General features: G+C 40.1%; 2 protein-coding genes across 5 annotated transcripts in view; one reads left to right on the top strand and one right to left on the bottom strand.

Moving 5' to 3' along the window:
• CCPG1 (cell cycle progression 1) overlaps positions 1-16,885 on the top strand; it is a 60,917-nt gene extending 44,032 nt beyond the window's left edge. For 2 of the 3 annotated variants that reach the window (XM_032174402.2, XM_032174403.2), the window contains exons 7-9: positions 6,880-7,001; positions 11,206-12,611; positions 15,727-16,885. In XM_032174402.2, the coding sequence (XP_032030293.1) occupies positions 6,880-7,001; positions 11,206-12,611; positions 15,727-15,916 (1,718 nt within the window). In that variant the 3' untranslated portion in view covers positions 15,917-16,885. The remainder of the gene's footprint in view (positions 1-6,879; positions 7,002-11,205; positions 12,612-15,726) is intronic. The other variant, XM_032174405.2, reaches the window with a different exon arrangement.
• The window catches only part of LOC116481670 (GPI mannosyltransferase 3), a 34,960-nt gene continuing 24,208 nt past the window's right edge, over positions 16,491-27,242 (bottom strand). For both annotated transcript variants that reach the window (XM_032174406.2, XM_058428054.1), the window contains 3 exons: positions 21,226-21,439; positions 17,157-17,337; positions 16,491-16,849 (listed from right to left, as the gene is read on the bottom strand). In XM_032174406.2, the coding sequence (XP_032030297.2) occupies positions 16,703-16,849; positions 17,157-17,337; positions 21,226-21,439 (542 nt within the window). In that variant the 3' untranslated portion in view covers positions 16,491-16,702. The remainder of the gene's footprint in view (positions 16,850-17,156; positions 17,338-21,225; positions 21,440-27,242) is intronic.

Genomic DNA, 27,242 nt, shown 5'->3' with positions numbered 1-27,242 from the left:
AGTTGAAGTGTGACTTTATTAGGAAGATTATTTAAATCCCAGTTGAAATAGTTACATTTGAAATGTGTAAATAATAAGTGTTCATTATTTCTACGTTGAGGTTTCATGTAAGTATCATACTTTGTAACTTTCATTGTTGCTTCTGATCTGCCGAGGCGGGCAGATCACCTGAGGTCAGGAGTTTGAGATCAGCCTGGCCAACATGGTGAAACCCCTTCTCTACCAAAAATACAAAAATAAAAAAATTATGAATTGAGAGTTTGTCATCTTTATTCTTGTACTTTGCTCTTTATTATGATTGATACTGTTTATATGTGTTGATTATCTTATCAATTCAAAGCCTTTAAATGCCTTTTGGTTGAGAAGAGGAAGGTATTCTATTGGTGTTTCTTTTTCATTTAGGAGCCTCACCCATTGAATCTCTCCTTTTTTTTTGGAGACGGAGTCCCACTCTGTCGCCCAGGCTGGAGTGCAGTGGCACGATCTTAGCTCACTGCAAACTCCACCCCCAGGGTTCTAGCAATTCTCCTACCTCAGCCTCCGGAGTAGCTGGGATAACAGGCGCCCGCCACCATGCCTGGCTAATTTTTTTGTATTTGTAGTAGAGACGGGGTTTTGCCATGTTGGCCAGGCTGGTCTCGAACTCTTTTTTTTTTTTTTTTTTGAGATGGAGTCTCACTCTGTCGCCCAGGCTGGAGTCCAGTGGTGCGACCTTGGCTCAACGCAACCTCTGCCTCTGGGTTCAAGTGATTCTCCTGCCTCAGCCTCCTGAGTAGCTGGGACTATGGGTGCCTGCCACCCTCCCAGCTAATTTTTTTGTATTTTTAGTAGAGATGGGGTTTCACCATGTTGGCCAGGCTGGTCTCAATCTCCTGACCTTGTGATCCACCCGCCTCGGCCTCCCAAAGTGTTGGGATTACAGGCGTGAGCCACCGCACCTGGCCAGTCTTGAACTCTTGACCTAAGGTGATCCACCCCCTTCTGCCTCCCAGAGTGCTGGGATTACAGGCATGAGCCACCGCACCTGGCCTGAGTCTCTTATTTAAGGTATGTGTTTGTACAATGACTGGAGTATTTGAAACCTGAACTTTGACTCTCTTTGCTATATTGGAATTTGGGGTAGAGACACTTTTAAAGGAAATGTTTTAGATCTTGTCAACTTCCCAAATTTTAGCTTGCTTTATATTAACTACTTTTAGATTTTTTTGCCTGCATAATCCACAGTCTTAACTTTTCATTTTGCTAGTTCCTTTGAAAAATGTATTTCTTGGCCGGGCGTGGTGGGTCACACCTCTAATCCCAGCATTTTGGGAGGCCGAGGCGAGCGGATCACGAGGTCAGGATATCGAGACCATCCTGGCTAACACGGTGAAACCCCATCTCTACTAAAAATACAAAAAATTAGCCAGGCGTGGTGGTGGGCACCTGTAGTCCCAGCTACTGGGGAGGCTGAGGCAGAAGAATGGTGTGGACCCAGGAGGTGGAACTTGCAGTGAGCTGAGATCATGCCACTGCACTCCAGCCTGGGCGACAAAGCGAGACTCCATCTCAAAAAAAAAAAACCAAGAAACGAAAAATGTATTTCTTATGCAAAGATTAAAGAATTACATGTACCCTATGTGGATTTGTGGAAAAGGTATATTATTCAACATAGTGTAATGTTAGAATAAACTTAATGAAGACAATACCTGCTTTTTTTGTTTTTGTTTTTTGTTTTTTGAGACAGAGTCTGGCTGTGTCCCCCAGGCTGGAGTGCAGTGGCACCATCTCGACTCACTGCAAGCTCCGCCTCCCGGGTTCAAGCCATTCTCCTGCCTCAGCTTCCCGAGTAGCTGGGACTACAGGCGCCCGCCACCACGCCCTGCTAATTTTTTTTGTATTTTTAGTAGAGACAGGGTTTCACTATGTTGGCCAGGATGGTCTCGAACTCCTGACCTCGTGATCCGCTCACCTTGGCCTCCCAAAGTGCTAGGATTACAGGCTTGACCCACCGCGCCCAGCTGACAATACCTGTTTAAAGTCAGAGCTTGCAAGATGTATTTCTTGTATTTATATTAATAAAAATATGTATTTAGACTTCTAATGGATACCTGCTTGAATTTAATACTGAGATACTATTATTTGTATCCTTTCTTGAAATTTGTTGTAATAAGATTTGATTTGAAATATATATTTACCTTTATAGACCATCTAGCCGAAACAAATTAATCAATATGTATTTGAGTATGATTTTCCCTCCACAAGTAAACATGAGGGCAACAATGGAGAAGATGTTATCTTAATCTTTTTTTCTTACTTCAAAAAAAATTGGATAGTGATTTAAAGTGGTAATCCAAATTGCATTAAAACTTCACCATTTACATAACCTTTGAATATTTTGTAGAAAAATAATTTTACAGGAGTGCTTTCAAAATGAGAAGTTACTTCTCTGTTATGTAGGATTTTGGTTATTAGTGAAATTTACCTTAATAGTTAATTAATAAAACATTGTCCTTTACTTCATCTTAGTCTTTTCAGACTATGAAAAGCCTGGATAATATATTATGAAGTAGGCCTACCTAGTAATGAGATTAGTTGAATTAACATACAAGACCTAACCTAAATGACTTTTCCAAGTCACTACTTAAAAGACATCACTTTTTTTGTTTTTTTTTTTGAGACGGAGTTTTGCTCTTGTTGCCCAGGCTGGAGTGCAATACGTGATCTCGGCTCACCGCAACCTTTGCCTCCCGGGTTCAAGCAATTCTCCTGCCTCAGCCTCCCGAGTATCTAGGATTACACGCATGCGCCACCATGCCCAGCTAATTTTGTATTTTTAGTAGAGACGGGGTTTCTCCATGTGGGTCAGGCTGGTCTCGAACTCCCAACCTCAGGTGATCTGCCCACCTCGGCCTCCCAAAGTGCTGGGATTACAGTCGTGAGCCACTGTACCTGGCAAGACGTCACATTTTTTAAATTTCAGCACTGATCTCAACATTCTTTGGAGTTGATTTCAGAGCCGTTTTGAATTTCCTATTCACCGTAAAGTTAGTCATTTCTATCCCATAGTCATTCATTCACTTTATAATTTTATTTTTTTTTGAGACAGAGTCTTGCTCTGTTCCCCAGGCTGGAGTGCAGTGGTGCGATCTTGGCTCACTGCAACCTCCGTCTCCCAGGTTCAAGCGATCCTTCTGTCTCAGCCTCCCGAGTAGCTAGCATTACAGGCGTCCGCCAGCACGCCTGGCTAATTTTTGTATTTTTAGAAGAGATGAGGTTTCGCCCTGTTGGCCAGGTTGGTCTCGAACTCCTGACCTCAAGTGATCCGCCTGCCTTGGCCTCTCAAAGTGCTGGGATTATAGGCATGAGCCACCGTGCCTGGCCCGCTTTATAATAATTTAACAATACCATATTACTAATTGAATCATTCTGCATTTTCCAGCCCTGGTGCCATACAAATTTGAATTGGCAGATCTATACTGCAGGGAAGAGAAAGCTAGCATGACTAAGGATAGTGAAGCAGTGTACTCCAGGTATTTGGTTCTGAAAATGCTTCCAGAAGTTTTATTAAAAAGTTTCATGAGAAAGCAGTCTTTCTTATTCTTACATTTGCTTGTGGCTGTCAACATTCCAAATCATCAATGGAGTTCAATTGATTTGGTTTTCTCCTCGAGTTGCTTTAAGTATTGATAGACTACCTGGCTCTTCGGCAGACTATCATATAACAAGATATCTAGATGCTAAGTTATAGAGCACAGAATGAATTACAGCTCAAAGGATACACTTACTGAATTATCCTGGAGGTGGTAAGATTTAAGTTGTGTCTAATCATCGTAAGTTTATGGTAGACTCAAGGGAAGGTGGAACATTCCAGCGATAGAGAATCTGATAACCTGAGGAAGAAGTAATCTTGGGTTTGGGAGCAGTGAGAAGACTGCTTGGACTGCAGCAGAGTGTAGGTATTTAGAAATAATGGAATAGGTGGGGTGCTATTATAGTCATCCCTTTATGTACATGAGGGATGGGTTCCAGGATGCACCCCCATACCAAAATCCATACATACTAAAGTCCCTTGACTGCGGACCTCACATGTATGAAAAGTCACCTCTCCATATACCTGGATTTTGCATCCTCCCATGTAGTTCAAACTCATGTTGCTCAAGGGTCAACTGTGTATTGTAAAACGTCTTGGAATCTAGACAGGAAAGTTTGATTTATTGAGTAACCTGCTATCAGGTTAGAGAAAAAAGTGCTAGAACTTTTTGCTGGTGTGGAAAAAGTGGTATGGGAAAATGTAGAATAGTCAGTTAAGAGTTCTATAATCCGGATATTTGGTGAGGAGGACCTTGACAATTGGAATAACAGTGGGAATGGAATAAGGGACATTGAAGGAATAATGGAAAATAATGGCAGTTTATTAAATGGTAGGAAATGTGCTACCTGCTTCACTTTTGGAGTTGGGGTTACTGGGGAAGTTTTGCCAGATGATAAATAGATGGTAAGCACAGTTTGGTTTGGTTTTACCCAAGTTTGTTCTAGACAAATTTGGTTTGGGGCAGGTGTTGAGGTTTGATTTTTTTTTTTTTTTTTTTCCACCCTACAAAGAGGCCCCCTACGCAGCTGGATGTGTTGGCTAGAAGCTCTGATGAGAAGTTACGACAAGATCTGTAGCTTGGAATTCTTAATAGGAGTGATAGCAAAATCTGACAGTGGTGCAACATGGTAAAATAAGCAGCATTTGTAGACATGACTAGGCCAAAGATTGTATCTTGAGGATAAGACTTTAGGCAGCTGAAGGTGTAGGAAAAACCCCCAAGTGATTAGTCAGTAATACTGTAAAAGGCCACATTACGACAGCAATCAAGCATATGCTATATATACTATCTTGAATTCAGACCTCAACACAGTTTTAGATTATTTTCCAGTGGGCAAAGGAATTAATCTTCTTAGCAGTTTGAAATAGAAATTGCAGAAGTTTTCTGTTACTCTGGGAACTATAGATAAATTTCCTTCAACATTTGAAAAAAATCTGGGCTTCTGCTTAGTGATTTTGAAACAAGCTTGCCATGCTTCTATAAATTGAGAAATGTAAAGAGAGGAATGAATTCTAACACAGAATATCATAGCTAGAATATGTAACAGTTATCTGTAAATTGGCAAAAGTTGTTTTTGGTGTTTTTCAGGATGTATTGAAGACATTTAAAATAATTTTTATAGCAGTAAGGGAAGAAATAGCGATCATTGCATCCTTTCTTTGTAAAATTCTATAGTATCTATACTCAGTAGATGTAATGTTAAGGTTGCTAACTGCATTTTGCCTTATTTTTGATTTCGTGGGTTTTTTCCCCCCATACATGAAGCATGTGAACAGCATGTCTGAGTAAAGTAACATTTTGATTTTTAGGGTGAAAATATGAAGAATCCTAGTTGGTTTAAGATTCTTTTTTTGAGACGGAGTTTCGCTCTTGTTGCCCAGGCTGGAGTGCAGTGGCGCGATCTCGGCTCACCGCAACCTCCGCCTCCCAGGTTCAAGCGATTCTCCTGCCGCAGCCTCCCGAGTAGCTGGGATTACAGGCATGCGCCACCACTCCCTGGCTAATTTTGTACTTTAGTAGAGACAGGGTTTTTCCATGTTGGTCAGGCTGGTCTCGAACTCCTGACCTCAGGTGATCCATCTGCTTTGGCCTCCCAAAGTGCTGGGATTATAGGCGTGAGCTACTGTGCCTGTGCAATTCTTTTATCACTGTTGGGATAAGGACAGTGCTACTCCAGTACAGATTTAACCATTGCAGAATTCTTAACAAATTTGGCCTTGAGAATGGTGCACAATCACCATTAGCCAATTATTTTCTGTGCTGTACTTTTTGGGCTTTGTTGTATCCTTAAGGCAAAATATTAAAAAAAAAAAAGATTTTCATTTTTCCTTATTGACTTACGACCTGTGAAAAAATACCAGGGTTTGTTCATTTCTCTGTATAAGGGAGGCTGAAACACTTTTTGTACTTAAGAGATAACCCCCAAAACAACAAAGCTGAGTGCCTTCAATATAGTAAGATAAGAACATTACATAAATTGTTCTCTTGGTTAGAGCCATATGGGCTGGCCTGTATGTTTTAATACAAAAGATAGTGAACTGCTTAAATGTTCCTGGGTATATGTAAATAAATGTTTTTAAGAACTAGCCTACTTGGCCTTACTTATATTATGTTAACGTTCACCACCATTTGATGAATGATTGATCATGGGCTTTCACTTACTTTTCTTTTTTTATTTTATTTTGTTTTTATTTTTAGTAGAGATGGGGCTTCACCATGTTGGCCAGGCTGGTCCTGAACTCCTGACCTCAAATGATCTACCTGCCTTGGCCTCCCAAAGTGCTGGAATTACAGGCGTGAGCCACCGTGCCCAGCCTCAGTTATTTATTCTTTATTTATGTAATCAGAATTTTTAAAGAACGGTGAAATGCTGATACTCTGAATGAAATGATTGTCAAGATTACATAGGTTATGGCCAGGAACAGTGGCTCACACATGTAATCTCAGCACTCTGAGAAGCCAAGGTGGGTGGATCACTTGAAGCCGGGAGTTTGAGACCAGCCTGGCCAACATGGCAAAACCCTGTCTCTATAAAAAATTTAGTTGGACCTAGTGGCGCTTGCATGTAGTCCCAGCCACTCAAGAAGCTGAGTCACGAGAATTGCTTGAACCAGGGAGGCAGAGGTTGCAGTGAGCTGAGATCACACCCAAAACCCAGCCTGGGCGACGGAGCAAGACTCTTTCTCAAAAAAAAAAAAAAAAAGAGATTACATAGCTCATATGCAGATTACCAATATTAAAAATATATACAACATTTAATGATAATATTTTTGTTACATACCCTTAATAAAAATATTTATTTTAGGCACAATTCAGATTCAGAAGCGTCAACAGTTAGTCAGAAAGATACATGAAGATGAATTGAATGATATGAAGGATTATCTTTCCCAGTGTCAGCAGGAACAAGAATCTTCTATAGATTATAAGGTATGTGCCACTAACAAATATTTAAAATAATTGTTAGTAATTATTTTGCTTATTAATTAGAGCTTATTGTGCTTATTAGTGCAGATTAGTAAATCAGTAATAATGCTGATCATTATTGAATTGAGTACGGGTACTTAGTGTGTCCTAGTGATTGTCATGAGTGCACCATATAGAGTATTTCTCTTATTCTCACAACATGTGAATTAAGCAATTACTAACTTTTATAGGTGGGAAAGAGGTTTAGAAAAGTTAAGTGACTTTCTCAAGGTAGCAACTGGCAGAGCTAGTTTGTTTTTGTTTGTTTGTTTGTTTATTTGAGATGGAGTCTCGCTCTGTTGCCCAGGCTGGAGTGCAGTGGTGCAACCTCAGGTTGCTGCAACTTCCACCTCCTGGGTTCAAGCGATTCTTGTGCCTCAGCCTCCCACGTAGCTGGGATTACAGGTGTGCGCCACTACGCCCAGCTTATTTTTTTGTATTTTTAGTAGAGACGGGGTTTCACTATGTTGGCCACGCTGGTCTCGAACTCCTGACCTCTGTCTACCCACCTCAATCTCCTGAAGAGCTGGGATTACAGGTGTCAGCCACCATGCCCGGCCTTGGCCTTTTTTTGTTTCGTTTTGTTTGGGAGAGCTAATTAATTGATTCTAAGGATTTGACTTAAGAACTCTTATCCCTAGCTGCTATTTTATAGTTAACATTTTTTATAAGTGACATTTTATATGTGTATATAGACATTTTTATTAACATTATTTTCACAGAGTGAAGCAAACATTTTCAGTCGGCAGGAGGGAAAGAGGAGAGTTGTGGTTTTATAACCTCTCTAAGATCTTCTCTTGATCAGGGGACATAGCCATTCCTTTCCATTGTTTTTTTTATTCTGATGGAAGGGAGAGCATGTTATGTTTTTCTGCCTATAACTCACCTAGATCTCATCCCACGGGACTTTACTGTCCATTCCGTCATTACCTAACACCTCTGTGGGTTTATGAGGATCAGCAAAATAGCTGGTCTCTTATCTAGTTTTTTCCTAGGAAGGATATAGAGAGAAACTCAGGGTAGAAAAACAAGCTATGTCTGGGTGTGGTGGCAACCTCCCAAATTCCCAAAGTTGGTGACTTTGGGAGGCTGAGGTAGGTGGATTGCTTGAGCCCAGGAGTTCAAGACCAGCCTGGCCAATATGGTGAAACCTTGTCTCTACTAAAAATACAAAAATTAGCCGGGTGTGGTGGCACATACCTGTAATCCCAGCTTTTTGGGAGGCTTAGGCACAAGAATTGCTCGAATCTGGGAGGCAGAGGCAGAGGTTATAGTGAGCTGAGATCACGCTATTGCACTCCGGCCTGGGCCACAGAGGAAGACTGAGTCTCAAAAAAAAAAGGAAAAGGAAAGAAAAGCTATTGTTTTTTCCTCCATTTTTCCACCCCCAATTCTCACACTTAATTTATGTATGCTTCCCTTACAGGTTATATTTCTTGAAAAGACAAAAATACTGCTTTGTAACTAAATTGTATCTTTCAGGGAGGTACGTCTCCCATCCAGGTACTAACCAGGCCAGACCCTGCCTAGCTTCTGCCATCAGAGGAGATTGGCCGCATTCAGGGTTTTATGGCTGTAGACACAGGGAGGTACTTCTGAAGTTAATTACAAATAGTTCAGTTTTTCCTACCTGTATTAGAAGATGCCATTTTCTTCTTCACCACAATGTTTTCTGGTTCCATAGGATAACATTGGCTTTTGGAAAACTCACCACGCATAAATCTCTAGAGAGAGGTTGTAGTTTGGTTTGGGTTTGGGTTTTTTTTTTTTTTTTTCCTGAGATGGAGCCTCGCTCTGTTGCCCAGGCTGGAGTGCAGTGGGGTGATCTCAGCTCACTGGAACCTCTGCCCCCTGGGTTCAAGTGATTCTCCTGCCTCAGTCTCCCAAGTAGCTGGGATTACAGGCTCCCTCCACCATGCCCGGTTCATTTTTTGCATTTTCAGTAGAGATGGGGTTTCACCATGTTGGCCAGGCTGGTCTTGAACTCCTGACCTCAGGTAATCTGCCTGCCTCGGCCTCCCAAAGTGCTGGGATCACAGGTGTTGAGTCATTGCGCCTGGCCTGTTTTTTTTGTTTTTGTTTTTGTTTGTGTTTTTTAAGAGACAGAGTTTCATTCTTATTGCCCAGGCTGGAGTGCAGTGGTGCGATCATGGCTCACTGCTGCCTTAACTTCCTGGGCTCAAGCAATCTTCCTGGCTTATTAGCCTCTCAAGTAGGTGTGACCACAAGCATACGCCACCATGTCCAACTTGGTTTTTAAATTTTTCATAGAGATGGGGTCTCACTATGTTGCCCAGGCTATTCTGGAACTTCTGGGTTCAAGTGATCCTCCCTCCTTGGCCTCAAAATGCTGGGATTAAAGGATTGAGCCACTGTGCCCAGCTAGAGAGCCAGTTTTTGCAGATCTCTTGTTTCTGGCTGTTAAGTGTGGATCAGATAGATTTTGAAGCTCTTTGGAAGACCTGGTCAGGATCTGCTTATGTCAACATCATATTTCCTGCGTGAGGAATGCTGTACTCTTCTTTCATCCTGTGGCTTCCTGTGCTTGTGCATTTCAAGATTATGCCACACCAGTGCATCAGTCTCTTCTACTCCACAGTCCCCTGCTGTTGGGTAGAAGAAACTTCTTTTCTCTCATACAGGTAGAGCAGATAAAATGACTGTGATTAAATTTTAAATCTTTATTTCTTCTCTGAAGATTAATGAGCCAGAAAGTGAAGCAGTCATTTCAGATAGTTATTTTTCAAGTGTAAAATAGTGTCATTCTCTTAAAGGAGTTTTTTTTTCTTGTTTCTGAATCCAGGTAATTGACTGCTCTGACTCAAATGGGGTAACCATAACATTTGTGATAAATTAAGCCAAATTTAAGTATCATTTTGCAGATTTATACATAAGATATTTTTAATTCGATGTATAATGCTGTAAGAACCTAAGTTTTGACTGCTTTTGGTTAAATTTTGTTACTAATGCATATGTTTGAAAAAAAATTCAAATCAGTCAAGGATACCCTTATCGAAGCAGTAAAATTCTATAAGCCGAATTGACCATGATTTCTGCCACGGGTGCTGACTTTCAGTTATAGTAATCTATAGATTAATCTTCAGAGTTATATTAATCTGTACAGATTACAGAACTGCTGTAATCTGAGTGACAGTCACTTCAAAAGTTTACCATAAAATTGGATAAGTTAGTTATAAATGTTCAAGATTCAGTCTGTCTTCTAACATGCTTATAGAATTTCTGGCTTGTCTGTACTTACTTAGAAATGTTAATTGCATAGGACTAAAATGTTTCAAATAGGACTAAGATTGTTAGAATTTCATCCTTTGAAGGGTACACTGAGTACAATTTTTGAAGCCATAAGTCAGCTCTCGATGTAATTTTACTTTTATTTTTTATTTGTTTATTTTTTTGAGACAGAGTCTCACTCTGTCGCTAGGCCGGAGTGCAGTGGTGCGATCTCGGCTCACTGCAACATTTGCCTCCCGGGTTCAAGCGATTCCCCTGCCTCAGTCTCCCAAGTAGCTGGGAGTACAGGCGCATGCCACCATGCCCAGCTAATTTTTGTATTTTTAGTAGAGACGGGGTTTCACCACGTTGGCCAGGATGGTCTCGATCTCTTGATCTTGTGATCCACCCACCTCAGCCTCCCAAAGTGCTGGGATTACAGGCATGAGCCACCACGCCCAGCTAATAATTTTACCTTTTATAAAAGGTAATTTATCTTCCCGATTCAGAAAAGCCTTTAGTCCTGCAAGCTCTAGCTAACTTTCTGTCTTTTAAATTCTTCCAGCCGGGCACGGTGGTTCATGCCTGTAATGCCAGCACTTTGGGAGGTTGGAGAGTCGCTTGAACTCAAGAGGCAGAGGTTGCAGTGAGCCGAGATTGCGCTACTGCACTCTAGTCTGGGCGACAGAGTGAGACTCCATCTCAAAAAAAAAAAAAAAAATTCTTCCGCCATGCTGTAGTTCTCAATTTGATGTAGCTCTGCTGTGTTGCATATGAACCTTGTATTTCCCAATGTTTATACTATTGAAAATACTACCTGAGGGGTAGTATCTGTAGAAGTAAAGACACAAAAGCTTATGGGGTATTATATCTTAAAGATTTAAATTCAGCTTTTAAAGCACTTGACATTTTACTTCTTCTCTTTCAAAAAAAAATGTAGTCATTGAAAGAAAATCTTGCAAGGTGTTGGACACTTACTGAAGCAGAGAAGATGTCCTTTGAAACTCAGAAAACGAACCTTGCTACGGAAAATCAGTATTTAAGAGTATCCCTGGAGAAGGAAGAAAAAGCCTTATCCTCATTACAGGAAGAGTTAAACAAACTAAGAGAACAGATTAGAATACTGGAAGATAAAGGGACAAGTACTGAATTAGTTAAAGAAAATCAGAAACTTAAGCAGCATTTGGAAGAGGAAAAGCAGAAAAAACACAGCTTTCTCAGTCAAAGGGAGACTCTGTTGGCAGAAGCAAAGATGTTAAAGAGGGAACTGGAGAGAGAACGACTAGTAACTACGGCTCTAAGAGGGGAACTCCAGCAGTTCAGTGGTAGTCAGTTACATGGCAAGTCAGATTCTCCCAATGTATATACTGAAAAAAAGGAAATAGCAATCTTACGGGAAAGACTCACTGAGCTGGAACGGAAGCTAACCTTCGAACAGCAGCGTTCTGATTTGTGGGAAAGATTGTATGTTGAAGCAAAAGATCAAAGTGGAAAACAAGAAACGGATGGAAAAAAGAAAGGGGGCAGAGGAAACCACAGGGCTAAAAATAAGTCAAAGGAAACACTTTTGGGTTCAGTTAAGGAAACATTTGATGCCATGAAGAATTCTACCAAGGAATTTGTAAGGCATCATAAAGAGAAAATTAAGCAGGCTAAAGAAGCTGTGAAGGAAAATCTGAAAAAATTCTCAGATTCAGTTAAATCCACTTTCAGACATTTTAAAGATACCACCAAGAATATCTTTGATGAAAAGGGTAATAAAAGATATGGTGCTACAAAAGAAGCAGCTGAAAAACCAAGAACAGTTTTTAGTGACTATTTACATCCACAGTATAAGGCATCTACAGAAAACCATCATAATAGAGGCCCTACTATGCAAAATGATGGAAGGAAAGAAAAGCCAGTTCACTTTAAAGAATTCAGAAAAAATACAAATTGGAAGAAATGCAGTCCTGCGCATGATTGTAGAGAAAATTCTCATTCTTTCAGAAAGGCTTGTTTTGGTGTATTTGATTGTGCTCAACAAGAGTCCATGAGCCTTTTTAACACAGTGGTGAATCCTGTAAGGATGGATGAATTTAGACAGATAATTCAAAGGTACATGTTAAAAGAACTGGATACTTTTTGTCACTGGAACGAACTTGATCAGTTCATCAATAAGTTTTTCCTAAATGGTGTCTTTATACATGATCAGAAGCTCTTCACTGACTTTGTTAATGATGTTAAAGATTATCTTAGAAACATGAAGGAATATCAAGTAGATAATGATGGAGTATTTGAGAAGTTGGATGAATATATATATAGACACTTCTTTGGTCACACTTTTCCCCCTCCATATGGACCCAGGTCGGTTTACATAAAACCGTGTCATTACAGTAGTTTGTAACATTTGTAGATTGGATAGCATTTTTAGGATTTGATGAGTTTCTTAGAAGGTTACAGTTTCTGAGAGTTGTGCTTTATTGCCACTGAGAGAATTCAGAATAAATTGAAAGATGGAGTCTAAAAATTATTAGCTGTTACAAATGGAACATTTCATTATAATCTAATCACTTTGACTTGAGCAAATGGTTTAATTTTTATCTTAAAAATCAGTTAAGAATATATAAAATCCTATTTTGGCCAAGTTTGTTTCTTTTCATTATAGTTTATATGAGAAGATCACCTTAAGTGAAATTATTTTCCTTTAATCTTTTATGTATTTATTCACTTTCGGAAGCTAGGAGTGAGCAACACAAATTTTACTGTGCAGTCAGAAGAGCTCATATATAATAATTCTAATGTCCCACCTAGTTTCACTTGTCCATTCCATGTACCAGCCTAGTTATGATACTTAGTCACATACTTATCTTTGATAAAGGTAGAGGCACAAAGAGGCAAACTGAGCAAGTGAAATTCTAATGTGTGTACCTCATAATTTTTTATCCATTTTCATCTTTATATTCTGTAACATGAAACTTACCTAATCTTAAAATGTTAGCTTCACTTTTTACCTTTGAAATACTTAATCTTTCTGAATAAATATAATGTGTCTATAAAATAATGAGACTGATTCTGGTGTCTTTAGTCATTAAGCAGGTATCTAGTCCTATAATGAACAAAGGTGAGGCTGCCTTGAGGAGACAAGTGAAAAATTTTTGCTTCAAAGGAGCTCAGAAGCTAAGTAAATAAATGAAATTAAGGTATGGGGGCATGGTGGCCTCAGGCTGTCTGGAGATGTTTGGAAAGGCTTCTTGAGTGAGGTGGCCTTTGGACTGAACTTAGTTTTTAAGTAGCTTTTGGAAGAGAAATGAGAATTTGCTATGCAGACAGGAAAGGGAATTTCACTTAAAAGGAAAGTCATTTGGAGATGTGAAGATAACACTGCTTTAAGGAAGCAGGGTAGTGCTGGAGGATAAGAGATGCAGACCATGAAGGGCCCCATTTTATGCTAAAGATTTTGTCCTGTAGGACATGGAGAACCTCTGAAGAATTTTCAAGGCGGGTGGGATAAGATTATATCGTATTTTAGATTACAGTAGTCCCCCCTTATCTTCAGGATATATGTTCCAAGACCCCCAGTGGATGCTGGAAACCAGGGATAGAACATAATTCTATACATACTATGCATGAATTTCTTTTTCCTTCTTTACAGTCTCACTGTATAGGTTTGTTCTTACCATAGATCTTACCAATCTCAGTATACTTTTGTTTCTCTTATTGAGAACCTTCACCCTTTCACTTAAAGGAGGCACTTTATAGCTCCTCTTTGGCATATCCAAATGCCAGCATCACTATTGTATTTTGGGGTCATTATTAAGTTACTTAATCTCCTTAATAGTCCTTATCTTAGGGATACTTGAACACAAGCGCTGTGGTAGGATAACAGTATATCTGATTAACAGACTGCTACTAGGTGATTAATGGGTGCGTAGGGTAAATACACGATAAAAGGATGATTCACATCCCATGTGGGATGGAGCAGAACTGCATTATTTCATCACATTACTCAGAACAGGCATATAATTGAAAACTTATGAATTATTTCTTTTTCTTAATTATTTGAGATGGAATCTCGCATTGTCAGCCAGGCTGGAGGGCAGTGACACGATCTCAGCTCACTGCAACCTCTGTCTCCTGGGTTCAGGTGATTCTCCCCCCTAGCCTCCTAAGTAGCTGGGACTATAGGCGTGCGCCACCACACCCGGCTAATTTTCATATTTTTAGTAGAGACGGTTTCACCATGTTGGCCAGGCTGTTCTTGAACTCCTGACCTCAAGTGATCCACACATCTCCACCTCCCAAAGTGCTGGGATTACAGTTGTGAGCCACTGTGCCGCGCCTAAAACTGATGAATTATTTCTGAAATTTTCTATTTAACATTTTCAGACCACAGTTGACCACAGGTAACCGAAACCTCAATCACAGAAAGTAGAGCCGTGGATAAGGGGGGACTAAGGTATTGGCAGCAGCCTAGAGGATTGATGGGAAAGGTGTGAAGCTAGTAGGTGGTCAATACAATACAGACATGAGCTGATGAGCATCTAAACTGGGACAATAGTAGTAGAAGAGGAAAGGAGAAAACATTTGGAAAATAGTAACATTGATATTTCTTGTGAAGGAGAAGTAGAAAGTAACAGTGACTTCTAGATTTCTGGGTTGGGTCATCTGTTGGATAGTAGTACCACTGAGATAGGGAATTCAAGGTTTGGGGCAAGGGTAACTGGAGATGAGAATTGTGTTTGGAGGTAACTACTGACATTCAAGTGGAGAGGGTTAGTTGGCAGTTAGTTCTGTGGTCATCTCTTTTGCCGAGACTGTATATTTATCAGACTCCTGGGAGAACACCAACATCTATGGGGTTGTAGGGAAGGCTAAGGACAAGAGTGGGGGGTGGTATCATGAAAATCCAAAAGCCATCTCAAGTGAAAGGAATAAATGTGTCATGCTTTTTAAAAAGTTGATGTGCAGAAAATGTTTTCTTGGCTTGGAAACTGGGCGGCCAGGGGATGACAGTATGGACTTCCAGTAAAGTAGTGACGGAAGCCTGAGGCGGTGTAGGTGTTGTGAGCTTTTGCTGTAAGAAAAAGTCGAGACTTCTGTTTTGCTTTGTTTGTGAGAGATGTGTATGTATTTCTGCTGAGTGATAAAGCCAACGCGGAGGGACTGATTTTTATAGGAAAGGAGGAAAAATAATGGAAACACATCTCATTATTTTATTGTCACATTTCTTTTCTTTGTTATCTTTTGAGTGTTTCCCCTTTTTGCCAGTAGAGTTATTGTCTATTTTTTCTTTTATAGGACAAAAAAACCAATACAGACTCCTTTATTTTTATATGGATATACTAGGATTGTAATTCAGATATTTAATATCTTTTTTCAGTGTTCAGATAATAGATTAATGGAGAAAACATTTAAAATTGTTTTAAGTTTAAATACATTGAACTCTAACATAGATGAAAAATGTGTTTACTGCTTTCAGTCGACCTGATAAAAAGCAACGTATGGTAAATATTGAAAACTCCAGGCATCGAAAACAAGAGCAGAAGCACCTTCAGCCACAGCCTTATAAAAGGGAAGGTAAATGGCATAAATATGGTCGCACTAATGGAAGACAAATGGCAAATCTTGAAATAGAATTGGGGCAATTACCTTTTGATCCTAAATACTGATTCACAATTGAGTTAAATTAGACAACTGTAAGAGAAAAATATATGCTTTGTACAATGTTTGGTATTGAAACTAATGAAATTACCAAGGTGACAATGTCTTTTCTTTTGTTTCTAAGTATCAGTTTGATAACTTTATATTATTACTCAGAAGCATTAGTTAAAAGCCTACTAACCTGCATTTTCCTGTAGTTTAGCTTCATTGAATTTTTTTTGACACTGGAAATGTTCATCTGTAGTTTTATTAAGGAAGCCAGGCATGCAACAGATTTTGTGCATGAAATGAGACTTCCTTTCAGTGTAAGAGCTTAAAGCAAGCTCAATCATACATGACAAAGTGTAACTAACACTGATGTTTGTGTTAAATTTGCAGCAGAGCTTGAGAAAAGTACATTGTTCTGGAATTTCATCATTAACATTTTATAATCTTATACTCACTTCTTGTCTTTTTGTGGGTTCAAGTGCCCTCTGACTTGGAAGAATTTGCTGCCCTCTTAAGAGCTTGCTGACTTGTTTTCTTGTGAAATTTTTTGCACATCTGAATATCGTGGAAGAAGCAATAAAACTACACCATGAGGAAAACTAAAGGTCTTTATTTAAAATCTGGCATTGTATTCACATGTAATTTTATACTATGTGGTATTTTATACATTTCCTCAGTAGTGATATTTGGTAAAGCAGTTCATACAGCTTTTTTCTAAGTTCCATGAATCTTAACCAGTGTTTACTGAAGTATTTAAGCAGCATCTGAATATTTCCACTCAGCAATGTTAATTTATCTCGGGAAGTTCAGAATTTCATCTTCGTGCTGAATTTCCCTTTTAACTTCCGTTCATAGACATATACGTGACTTCCAATTCGACCCTCCGGCAAGTGAGTGTGGAAGAAAACAGCAGTTCTGTTATAATTGCTTGAAATTAGGAAAGCGCTTATTTCCTAGAAGCAAATAAATGTTTAAGTAAATAAAGGCTACATTTTGCTGAGTACTGTTTCAGTCAATTTTAGAATTGCCTATTCTAATTGTTTTCTACAACTTTTTGCTTAATGAAAGAATTAACTTATAGGAAGTAAAATACCTTGATAGTTACAGAACTGGGGCTTATTTTGACTGGAGAAAAGACTAATTATGAAATGTGGGTTGAAACAGACCATAAAAAGGTTATATTATCTATTTACCTGAGGGTTTCCTAAACCTGGGGTAAAGTTAAAGTACTGAGTTTTCCTCTTTTTCGCGTTTACTTACCTCTTCCAAAATGCTGAAGGTGATCAAGTGAGTAGGCAATGATGCATCATCATGAAACTCTCTATGTAACCAGTTTAAGGGATTTAGGTAAAATACATCTGCTTCATCAAGATAATGACTTTTTCCAGTCAGGTCTGGGGGGCACTGGAGAAATCTCATGGGAAGTGGGCAGTGAACGTGGCTATGAAAAGAAAAGTTACCATAATAAATACAAGTAAAACATGAAAGTTTTCATTAGTCTTAAGATATGTCATTTATACTTGGCAAAATGTGAAATCTGAATCTGTAAACTGTGTTGCAGTTAAGTGAAGAAGCAAGCCTTTAACTCATTTTCTCAAAGATAAAAAACATGCTTCTCATACCATGTACCTATGCAGCAGCAGCAGTATAACCTATAAGCCCAAACTAGTGCATAGAAGTCCATTTCAAGGAGGGAAGTAGGTGAGTAGGGGGACTCAACATTCTGTAGCATTGGTATTCTGTTCCAGAAACATAAATAGTCCTCAGGACCAGGTAAGTTAACTTGTTAATAGGAGAGTAATTCTCCATAGGTGTATTTGATAAAGTAGAAAACTGTGGTCATAATCAGAAAGGATTCTTTCTCTCTTCCCTTTCTGCTCTCATAGGGGATGGATCACAAGCTTACATGGCAAGTTTTTTTTTTTTTTGGAGACAAGAGTTTCGTTCTCGTCACTCAGGCTGGAGTGCAATGGCGCAATCTCAGCTCACTACAACTTCCACCTCCCAGGTTCAAGCAATTCTCCTGTCTCAGCCTCCCAAGTCGCTGGGATTACAGGCGCCCACCAACCACGCCTGGCTGATTTTTGTATTTTTTAGTAGAGATGGGGTTTCACCATGTTGGCCAGGCTGGTCCTGAACTCCTAACCTCAGGTGATCCACCCAGCCTCGGCCTCCCAAAGTGGTGGGATTACAGGTGTGAGCCACCATGCCCAGCCACATGGCAAATTTGAAGTGGTTTTTTTTTTTTTTTTCTTATATATTTATATAAGATTGAGAAGTAGAGAGCAACATATGTCCATTGATTAACATCCAAATAAGTAATGGTTTTATCGTGGCATAGAAAGACTAGAGTAGGCCGGGCGCAGTGGCTTATGCCTGTAGTCCCAGAATTTTGGGAGGCCGAGGCATGTGGATCACTGGAGGTCAGGAGTTCAAGACCAGCCTGGCCAACATGGTGAAACCCTGTCTCTACAAAAAATACAAAAATTAGCTGGGCGTGGTGGCATGTGCCTGTAGTTCCAGCTACTCGGGAGGCTGAGGCAGAACAATTTCTTGAACCCAGAAGACGGAGGTTGCAGTGAGCTGAGATCATACGCCACTGCGCTCCAGCCTGGGCGACAGAGCAAGACTCTGTCCCAAAACAAACAAAAAAAAGATTAGAGTATAAAAAAGATGGATTCATTTCTAATACCAGTTATGACAATTTAAGCCAGTTACTTAGGTCATGCAAAAAGCCATGTTTATAAGTGCCTTAGGAAAAATTAAACCTCACTGATACAAACATTTAAAATTTCCAGTTAGAAATGAAGTTAATAATTATGCAGGAGGTTTATTTTATTTATGAAATGCATACAAATTAAATGTATACAAGACCTAATAATGATTTATTGGAAATGAAGGTCTTGTTTCAAAGGGAAGCAGAAATTCCTCAGAAAAAGCTGCCGGCCTACTCTAGTCTTTCTATGCCACAGTAAAGCCATTACTTATTTGGATGTTAATCAATGGGCATATGTTGCTCTCTACTTCCAAGTCTGATGCAAAATAGGCATCAGACCTTCCTCTCTTGTGTGCTTTGAAAAGGTGTGGAGAACTTGGTGAACTATTCAAAGCCTAAGATATCAACTGACTACAATTAAGTATAAAGAACATCTTGGTACCTCTAGGATTCCTGTTCTCTACACTATTATCCCTAATGTGGGCATGGAGAATCAATGTCCCTTTTTCAGCCACATATACATATAGTAGGGAATCCTCAAGTTGAAAGGATACTTGATGCCTTCCATTTAGCCTGTGGTTTTTGCTAGGATCTCCATTTTTCTAAATTGTATATTAATTACTGGCATTAATGATTAGTTAAATAGGAGTATTCCAAGTGTTAAATTCCCCTAAAATGATAACCACAGTGATTAAATTAATTGAACGTGCACAGGAGACATTAACTCCAGATTGTTTAAAGCCAGACTGAGTTAAATAGTTATAGATTTTATGTATGTATTTATTTTTAGGCAGAGTCTCGCTCTGTCGCCCAGGTTGGAGTGCAGTGGTACGACCTCAGCTCACTGCAACCTCTGCCTCCTGAGTAGCTAGGACTACAGGCATGCGCCACAACACCTGGCTAATTTTTTTTGTATTTTAGTACAGTCAGGGGTTCACCATGTGGCCCAGGCTAGTCTTGAACTCCTGAGCTCAGGCAATCTGCCCGCCTCAGCCTCACGAAGTGCTAGGATTTCAGGCGTGAGCCACCATGCCCAGCCTGGTATATAATTTTCTGTAGGAAATCTGGCTCCTTTGCCCCTGTACCATTACTGGGTAATTGGTAACTGATACAGCTTCCTGAAATACAAGCACAGGACCAAATGGATGTCTTTTTAAAGGCCATACATAGTTAAGGCAATTTTAGTATATTTCCCAGAAACACTTAATTCAAGCATTAGAATATCATCTAGTCGCATTCCCTAATTTTTACAGGTGAGACAACTGATGTCCAAAGATATTAAAAATCTAGTTTAAGGCCGGGCACGGTGGCTCACACCTGTAATCCCAGCGCTTTGGGAAGGCTGAGGTGGGTAGATCACCTGAGGTTGGGAGTTCGAGATCAGCCTGACCAACATGGAGAAACCCCGTCTCTAATAAAAATACAAAATTAGCTGGGCGTGGTGGCACATGCCTGTAATCTTAGCTATTCAGGAGGCTGAGGCAGGAGAATTCACTTGAACCCGGGAGGCAGAGGTTGTAGTGAGCCGAGATCATGCCATTGCACTCCAGCCTGGGCAACAAGAGCAAAACTCCATCTAAAAAAAAAAAAAAAGTCTAGTTTAAGATGAGGGCAATAATCCAGTAGTAAATCTGGACTAAAATCCATGCTTTTTTTTTTGAGACAGAGTCTTGCTCTGTTGCCCAGGCTGGAGTGCAGTGGTGCAATCTTGGCTCACTGCAAGTTCCGCCTCCCGGGTTCACGCCATTCTTCTACCTCAGCCTCCCAAGTAGCTGGGACTACAGGGGCCCACCACCACACCTGGGTAATTTTTTGTATTTTTAGTAGAGACGGGGTTTCACCGGGTTAGCCAGGATGGTCTCGATCTCCTGACCTCGTGATCCACCCGCCTTGGCCTCCCAAAGTGCTGGGATTACAGGCGTGAGCCACTGCGCCCGGCCTAAAAATCCATGTTTTAAGATTAATTCAAATTGTGTAAAGATGTATCAGAGATTTGTAGTAAGGTAAGTAATACATGAGTTTCTTTACTAAGAAGACTATCAGATACCTACAAATTGTTTTTTACTGATTTAAATCAGAATTAAGTGTAAGTAAATTGTTTTTAAAGAATAATAAAGTTTACGGCCAAGAGCGGTGGCTCACGCCTGTAATCCCAGCATTTTGGGAGGCCAAGGTGGGTGGATCACGAGGTCAGGAGATCGAGACTACCCTGGCTAACACGGTGAAACCCCATCTCTACTAAAAATAGAAAAAATTAGCCGGGCGTAGTGGCAGGCACCTGTGGTCCCAGCTACTCGGGAGGCTGAGGCAGCAGAATGGCGTGAACCTGGGAGGCGGAGCTTGCAGTGAGCCGATGAGCCGAGATAGCGCCACTGCACTCCAGCCTGGGCAACAGAGCAGACACCATCTCAAAAAAAAAAAAGCTTATTTAAAACATCTTCTTTGACACAGTTCAAGTTGTTTTTAAATTCCATCAGTGAATAATGTAAGTGGGAGTTTAAAATTTATCATTTGAGCAATGACCAATTAATTCAAATCCAGGAATCTGAAAGGGAATTGTAAAGTAGTCAGTTTCGGTTTCTTAACAGTATATGGTGGAACATCTTTTCTTACCTGTAGTAAGGAGTCGAGTGGCAAGGCATCATTATAAATATTGAAGCTGAAGATTTACTGGGATTGTTGTAACAAACTTTTTGAATATGACTCATGACATCAAGAGTACCTCGTTGATGAACTAAACCAGTATAAAGGGCGAGGAACAAATTTGATAAAAACAGGAAACTTAGAGCTGGTTTCTTCCATGTTTTCAGGTGGGTTAATGAGTATCCTATATGAAGACAGACATATTGAACCTTACTTAACACTGCCAATCTTTTGTTAACTGCAAATACATCTGTAATTTTTAATGGAAATAGCAAAAACTGTAATACTGTTATAGACAAATAAGAAATAAGCAATAAGTCATATCTCTGATCATTCACTACTATTGTCATCTAGGTCTTGACTTTTTCTAGTAAAAGGTACTGAGGTATAGTGGAAAGATTATGGTTATGGAGTCCAACAGGTCCAGATTTGAATTCCAGTTCTAGCACAAGTTGTTTTACTTTGCTGATCATTGGGATAATAGTACCTTATTCAAGTGTTAGAAAAAATGTCCAGTGACTGCCCTGGTACATAGTAGTTGCTGAATAAGTAGGACTTTTAATTATTCCATTTACCTACCTCTTTAATCTCCCAAGCACTAATAACTGGTATTTTAGTGTGTAATACGAGTTTCAATAATGTGTCCTCTTAGGAAAATCAGCCATTGGGCACCTGGGAGATTGCCCATAAGTATATGCGTGGAAGAAAAGGTGCTATGTCTTACGTTTTTTTTTTTTCCCACTAAGTGGGAAATTTTGTTTTCCCACTACAGTCAGGCAATTTGGAGATGCTGAACAATTTTTCTTTTTTTGATTTACGAAAGGGGCAAACTCTTTGTGGGGCAAAACAAAACAAAAAACCAAAGGAAAAAAACAAGTAGAACGAATAGACGGGTATAAAAGGATAAGTAAAAGTCTCTCTCCCCTCTGATAGTCCTTTTCTTCAGCAACAGCCACTATTAATGGACATATTAGGATCTACTGAGAATACCAAGAATAGGCCTTTCCACTGGAAAAGATTAAGCTTATTAGTAAGCATGACATTTTGTTCATAGTTTACATACACTCTTTCTATAGAACTAGATAATAGTTCTTTTTGAACTTGGGTATTCTTCATCCAAACCTTGGTTTGCCCAAAATGTTAGTACAATACTCAATGGGACCAAGGCAGTGTTTTTTTATTTTGTTCCTCCTATGAATATGTTAATAACATCCACAGTTCATACCTCATGAGTTGGAATATCACATATTCATGTCACCTAGTACTTTTTAATCTGCTTGAAATAGTTCTGATTAAAGAATAATTTGAAAAGTGGTGTGGTGAAAAATGTAGCAAGATGAAGAAAACTAAGCCTATCACTTAAATCTACATTTATAAGATGTTTGAAATGGTAAAATGAGGAACTTACTAAAAGGAATGATAATTAGAATTAGCTTTATTTGAAATAAAATAGCTGAGATGAGAGGATTGCTTGAGGCCAGGAGTTCAAGACTAGCCTGGGCAACATAGTGAGACTCCATTTAAAATAAAAAAAAAATTAGCCAGGCATGATAGTGTGCGCCTGTAGATCCAGCTACTGGGAAGGCTGAGGCAGGAGGTTCACCTGTGCTCATGAGTTTGAGGGGACAGTGAGCTATGACCACGCCACTGTACTCCAGCCTGGGTGACACCCCGTCTCTATGAAAATAAAAATGAATAAAATAGGGCCAGGTGCGGTAGCTCACACCTGTAATCCCAGTACTTTGGGAGGCCAAGGCAGGCGGATCACTTGAGGTCAGGAGTTCAAGACCAGCCTGGCCAACAGAGGTGAAACCCCATCTCTACTAAAATATAAAAATTAGCCGGGCGTGGTGTTAGAGGTTGCAGTGAGCTGAGATCACGCCACTGTACTCCAGCCTGGGCAACAGAGTGAAACTCTGTCTCAAAATAAATTAAAAAATAGGATTCTAAAAGCTCAGCCATCTGTAATAACCCCAATCACAGACACAGCAGATCCCCAAATATAAGTTGAAGCACTTAACTTGGGTTGGTAGGCTAAAACAACATCTACTTTAGTAGGCTCAAATACAAAAAGCTACATGACAGCCTTGTCTTTGTCTGTACTGCTATCATGGAATACCTGAGGCTGGCTAATTTATGTTTACTTGGCTCATGGTCCTGCAGGATGTACAAGAAGCATCCACTGGTGAGGGCTTCAGGCTGCTTCCACTCATGGCAGAAGGTGAAGGGAAGTCAGTTTGTGCAGAGATCACATGGTGAGACAGCAGAAGCAAGAAAGTGGAAGGTGCCAGGCTCTTTTTTAACAGCCAGCACTCGGGGGAACTCTCATGGAACCTAATATAAGGAGAACTCACTTATTACCCCAGGATGGTGCCAAGCCATTCATGAAAGCTCCACCCCCATGATCGAAGCACCTCCCATTAGGCCCCATCTCCAACAGTGGGGATCAAATTTCAACAAGGTTTAGGGGACAAACGTCCAAACCACAGCAAGCCCATCCTACAGCAAGGCCCTAGAAGATACAGTTTGTTCTCAATTATTTGAAGATACTTATAAGGTGAGCATGTGTAAAGTGATTCACTTATTAATAATTTGTTCATTCAAGGCTGGTGGTGGTGGCTCACGCCTGTAATCCCAGCACTTTGGGAGGCCAAGGCGGGCCGATCACGAGGTGAAGAGATCAAGACCATCCTGGCCAACGTCGTGAAACCCCATCTCTACTAAAAATACAAAAATTAGCTGGGTGTGGAGGCGCGTGCCTGTAGTCCCAGCTGAGGCAGGCTGAAGCAGAAGAAAGAATCACTTGAACCCGGCAGGCATAGGTTGCAGTGAGCTGAGATTGCGCCACTGCACTCCAGCCTGGTGACAGAGCGAGAAGCCGTCTCAATAAAAATAACTATGGCACTAGGAATACAACAGTACAGGTAGGTGACACAAAATGGGCATCCTTGGTGATCAAGAGTGTGAAAATGGCACTCTGGGTAGAATGCTGAAGGATAACATGCTTGTGTTTCCAGCATATTCAGTACTGGTGAGACAGAGCGTCTCTTGAGTTAGGTAATGCTTGCCTTACATGATGGTGATTTTTAACTCTGAGCTTAGCTCATTTTAGGATGGATCATTTTAGTGAGAACTGAATCCCCATATTACTTAGAGAAGTAATATAAAGAAAATGCTGGGAAGAGAAGGAACAGTTGAACACTGCCAGGGAGAGTCAGGTGATAGCTTAGTTTTCTTGGGGACAGTGGATACTGAAACAGTTGCCATTCAAAATTGTCTTCAACAGTATTATGGATCAGATGAGCTTTTGTGGAATATTCTGGGAGCCTTACTACATGTCACAGTATTATTTCTAAGAAAAAAAATTTCAGGTCCAACTTAAAAATGAAGTTTGGGGATAAAACGTTATTTAAAATAGAACTGTCTTTATGATGATTATTATTTTTTTTTTGAGATGGACTCTCGCTCTTTTGCCCAGGCGGGAGTGCAAGTGGCATGATACCGGCTCACTGCAACCTCCACCTCCTGGGTTCAAGTGATTCTCCTGCCTCAGCCTCCTGGGTAGCTGGGATTACAGGTGCCTGCCGCCATGCCTGGCTGATTTTTATATTTTAAGTAGAGATGGGGTTTCACCATGTTGGCCAGGCTGGTCTCAAACTCAGGTGATCGGCCCGCCGCAGCCTCCAAAGTGCTGGGATTAGGGGCGTGAGCCGCGGCCAGAACTGCCTTTGTTTACATGCTTGGCATCCTGTAAGCATTACTAAGCATTTGACATATAAAGAAAATATCTTTATAACTTCAGTTATCGTCAAATGACTTGTGCACATGTTAGAAAAGAACCCAACTTTAGAGTATAAGTCAAGAATCCTGAATTTAAGGCCTCTGAGGGGTTTTTAAACCTTGTGGCACTGAAAGCTTCCAAAGGGGATTTCAGAAATGAGTTGCTAAAGGAAGGGTTGGAAAGATTTTCCAGTTCCAATGCTAGACTGAGTGAACCACAAGAAAAGCCTAAGGTCCACGGTTTTCTTATAGGCAAGTAGTACTGTTTCATCAATATTTAAAACAAATGAACAAGATTCCAGTAGGTGACATCCAGTAAGTCTACTTAATGGCAAGCACAAATTTGGAGATGGAGTTCTCACTGAAATAATCCACCCTCAAATGACCTAGCTTCAGAAAGTGATCACCACGTAAACGATGTGTATCCCAATCACTGAAGATTTAAGACGTGTGTGTACCCCCGTGACTAAAGTATAGGTTCCTTCCTTTCACATAGTAACTTAACCCATTGCTAACTGGATGCTAAACATCACCCCTAAATACTTAATTTGCTCCTGTTTTCTGGGCCTACAAAAAGATAACTTGAAAGTGGGTATACAGAAAATTTCTGGAAGAACTGCTTAAGAAAGTGATACCAATAGTTACCTCGGGGGAATGGGACTAGATGACTTGAGGATGACACACTAATTATTTTTGTACCATCAGCATTTATTTTTATAATAAAAAAATACACTGGGCTCCTATCAGATCATGTTCATCAGATTACTGTTACAGAAATGTTTAAAATCCATTACGTCTCAGTTGACTACTCTTCAGGATAAAATCTAAAAACCTGAGCATATAAGAAGGTACTTCACGAGGTGGTTCCTTTATAAAGCCATATCTCTTAATCATCACGTATTATTTAGCTTGATATACACACTTTTATAATTTTGGATATCTAGCGTGGCACTCTGTATTTTCCCGCAATCACTAATAAGCTCCTTCTTACCAAGGTAAGGTTCACGGTAATAGAGAGGATGGGAGTATCTGAGACTGTACATTACTGATTCCATCCTGGTTTTGACAAGAATTATCAGGAAACCTAATGTTAAGAAAAAAAATCCCTACCACATTTTACCAGTTAGAGAGATATCTGAGTTATTGTTTCTATTTTTAAATACTCTTTGAGAAAGCTTAGTTTCAGTGTTTAGATGAGAACAACAAAAGTTGGTTCAATTCTGGAATGGGACATACAGTAGAATGGGGCTGGGAAAGAGAGACTTTGAACTATTAACCATAATGAGGGTACTGGGCACAGATGAAGGTATCAAGAAGAATTTTTTTTTTTTTTAAGAGTCTCGCTCTGTCACCCAGGCTGGAGTGCAGTGGTGCCGATCTCGGCTCAATGCAACCTCCACCTCCAGGGTTCAAGTGATTCTCCTGTCTCAGCCTCCCGAGTAGCTGGGATTACAAGTGCGTGCCACCACACCCAGCTAATTTTTGTATTTTTAGCAGAGACAGGTTTTCACCCTGTTGGCCATGCTGGTCTTGAACTCCTGACCTCAGGTGATCCACCCACCTCAGCCTCCCAAAGTGCTAGGATTACAGGCGTCAGCCACTGGCAGCTGGCCAGGAAGAATTTTATGTTGCTATTTTGTTAAGGAAGTAAAGCCATCTTTCCATCTTCGATAGAATTCAATAGTTAATGCCTAAAACAAAGAACTTTAAGTGGCATTATAAATGTTTTAGAGATACCGAGATAGATAAATACCAAAATAACCAGCTGAAAGAATGTTTAAGTGATTGTTTCTGGGGAGAGGAAATAGAAGGGAGAGCAGGCGAACAATTTTTTTTTTAATTCCTTGTGGAATGTCTTCTGAAATAATGTACATATGCAATTTTGATAAAAAGATTAGAATATGGGGCCAGGTGTGGTGGCTCACGCCATAATCCCAGCACTTTGGGAGGCCAAAGCAGGTGGATCATCTGAGGTCAGGAGTTCAACACCAGCCTGGTCAACATGGTCAAGCCCCATCTCTACTAAAAATACAAAAATTAGCTGGCTGTGGTGGCACAGGCCTGTAATTCCAGCTACACTGGAGGCTGAGGCAGGAGAATCTCTTGAACCCAGGAGGCGGAGGTTGCAGTGAGCTGAGATTGCGCCACTGCACTCCAGCATGGGCGACAGAGAGAGACTCTGTCTCAAAAAAAAAAAAAAAAAAAAA

Source organism: Hylobates moloch, unplaced genomic scaffold (genome assembly GCF_009828535.3).
Source record: "Hylobates moloch isolate HMO894 unplaced genomic scaffold, HMol_V3 SCAFFOLD_14, whole genome shotgun sequence".
In the NCBI taxonomy this organism is placed as follows: domain Eukaryota; kingdom Metazoa; phylum Chordata; class Mammalia; order Primates; family Hylobatidae; genus Hylobates; species Hylobates moloch.
The sequence above is the reverse complement of the archived record's forward strand: the minus strand, read 5'-3'. Positions and strand labels throughout refer to the sequence as shown.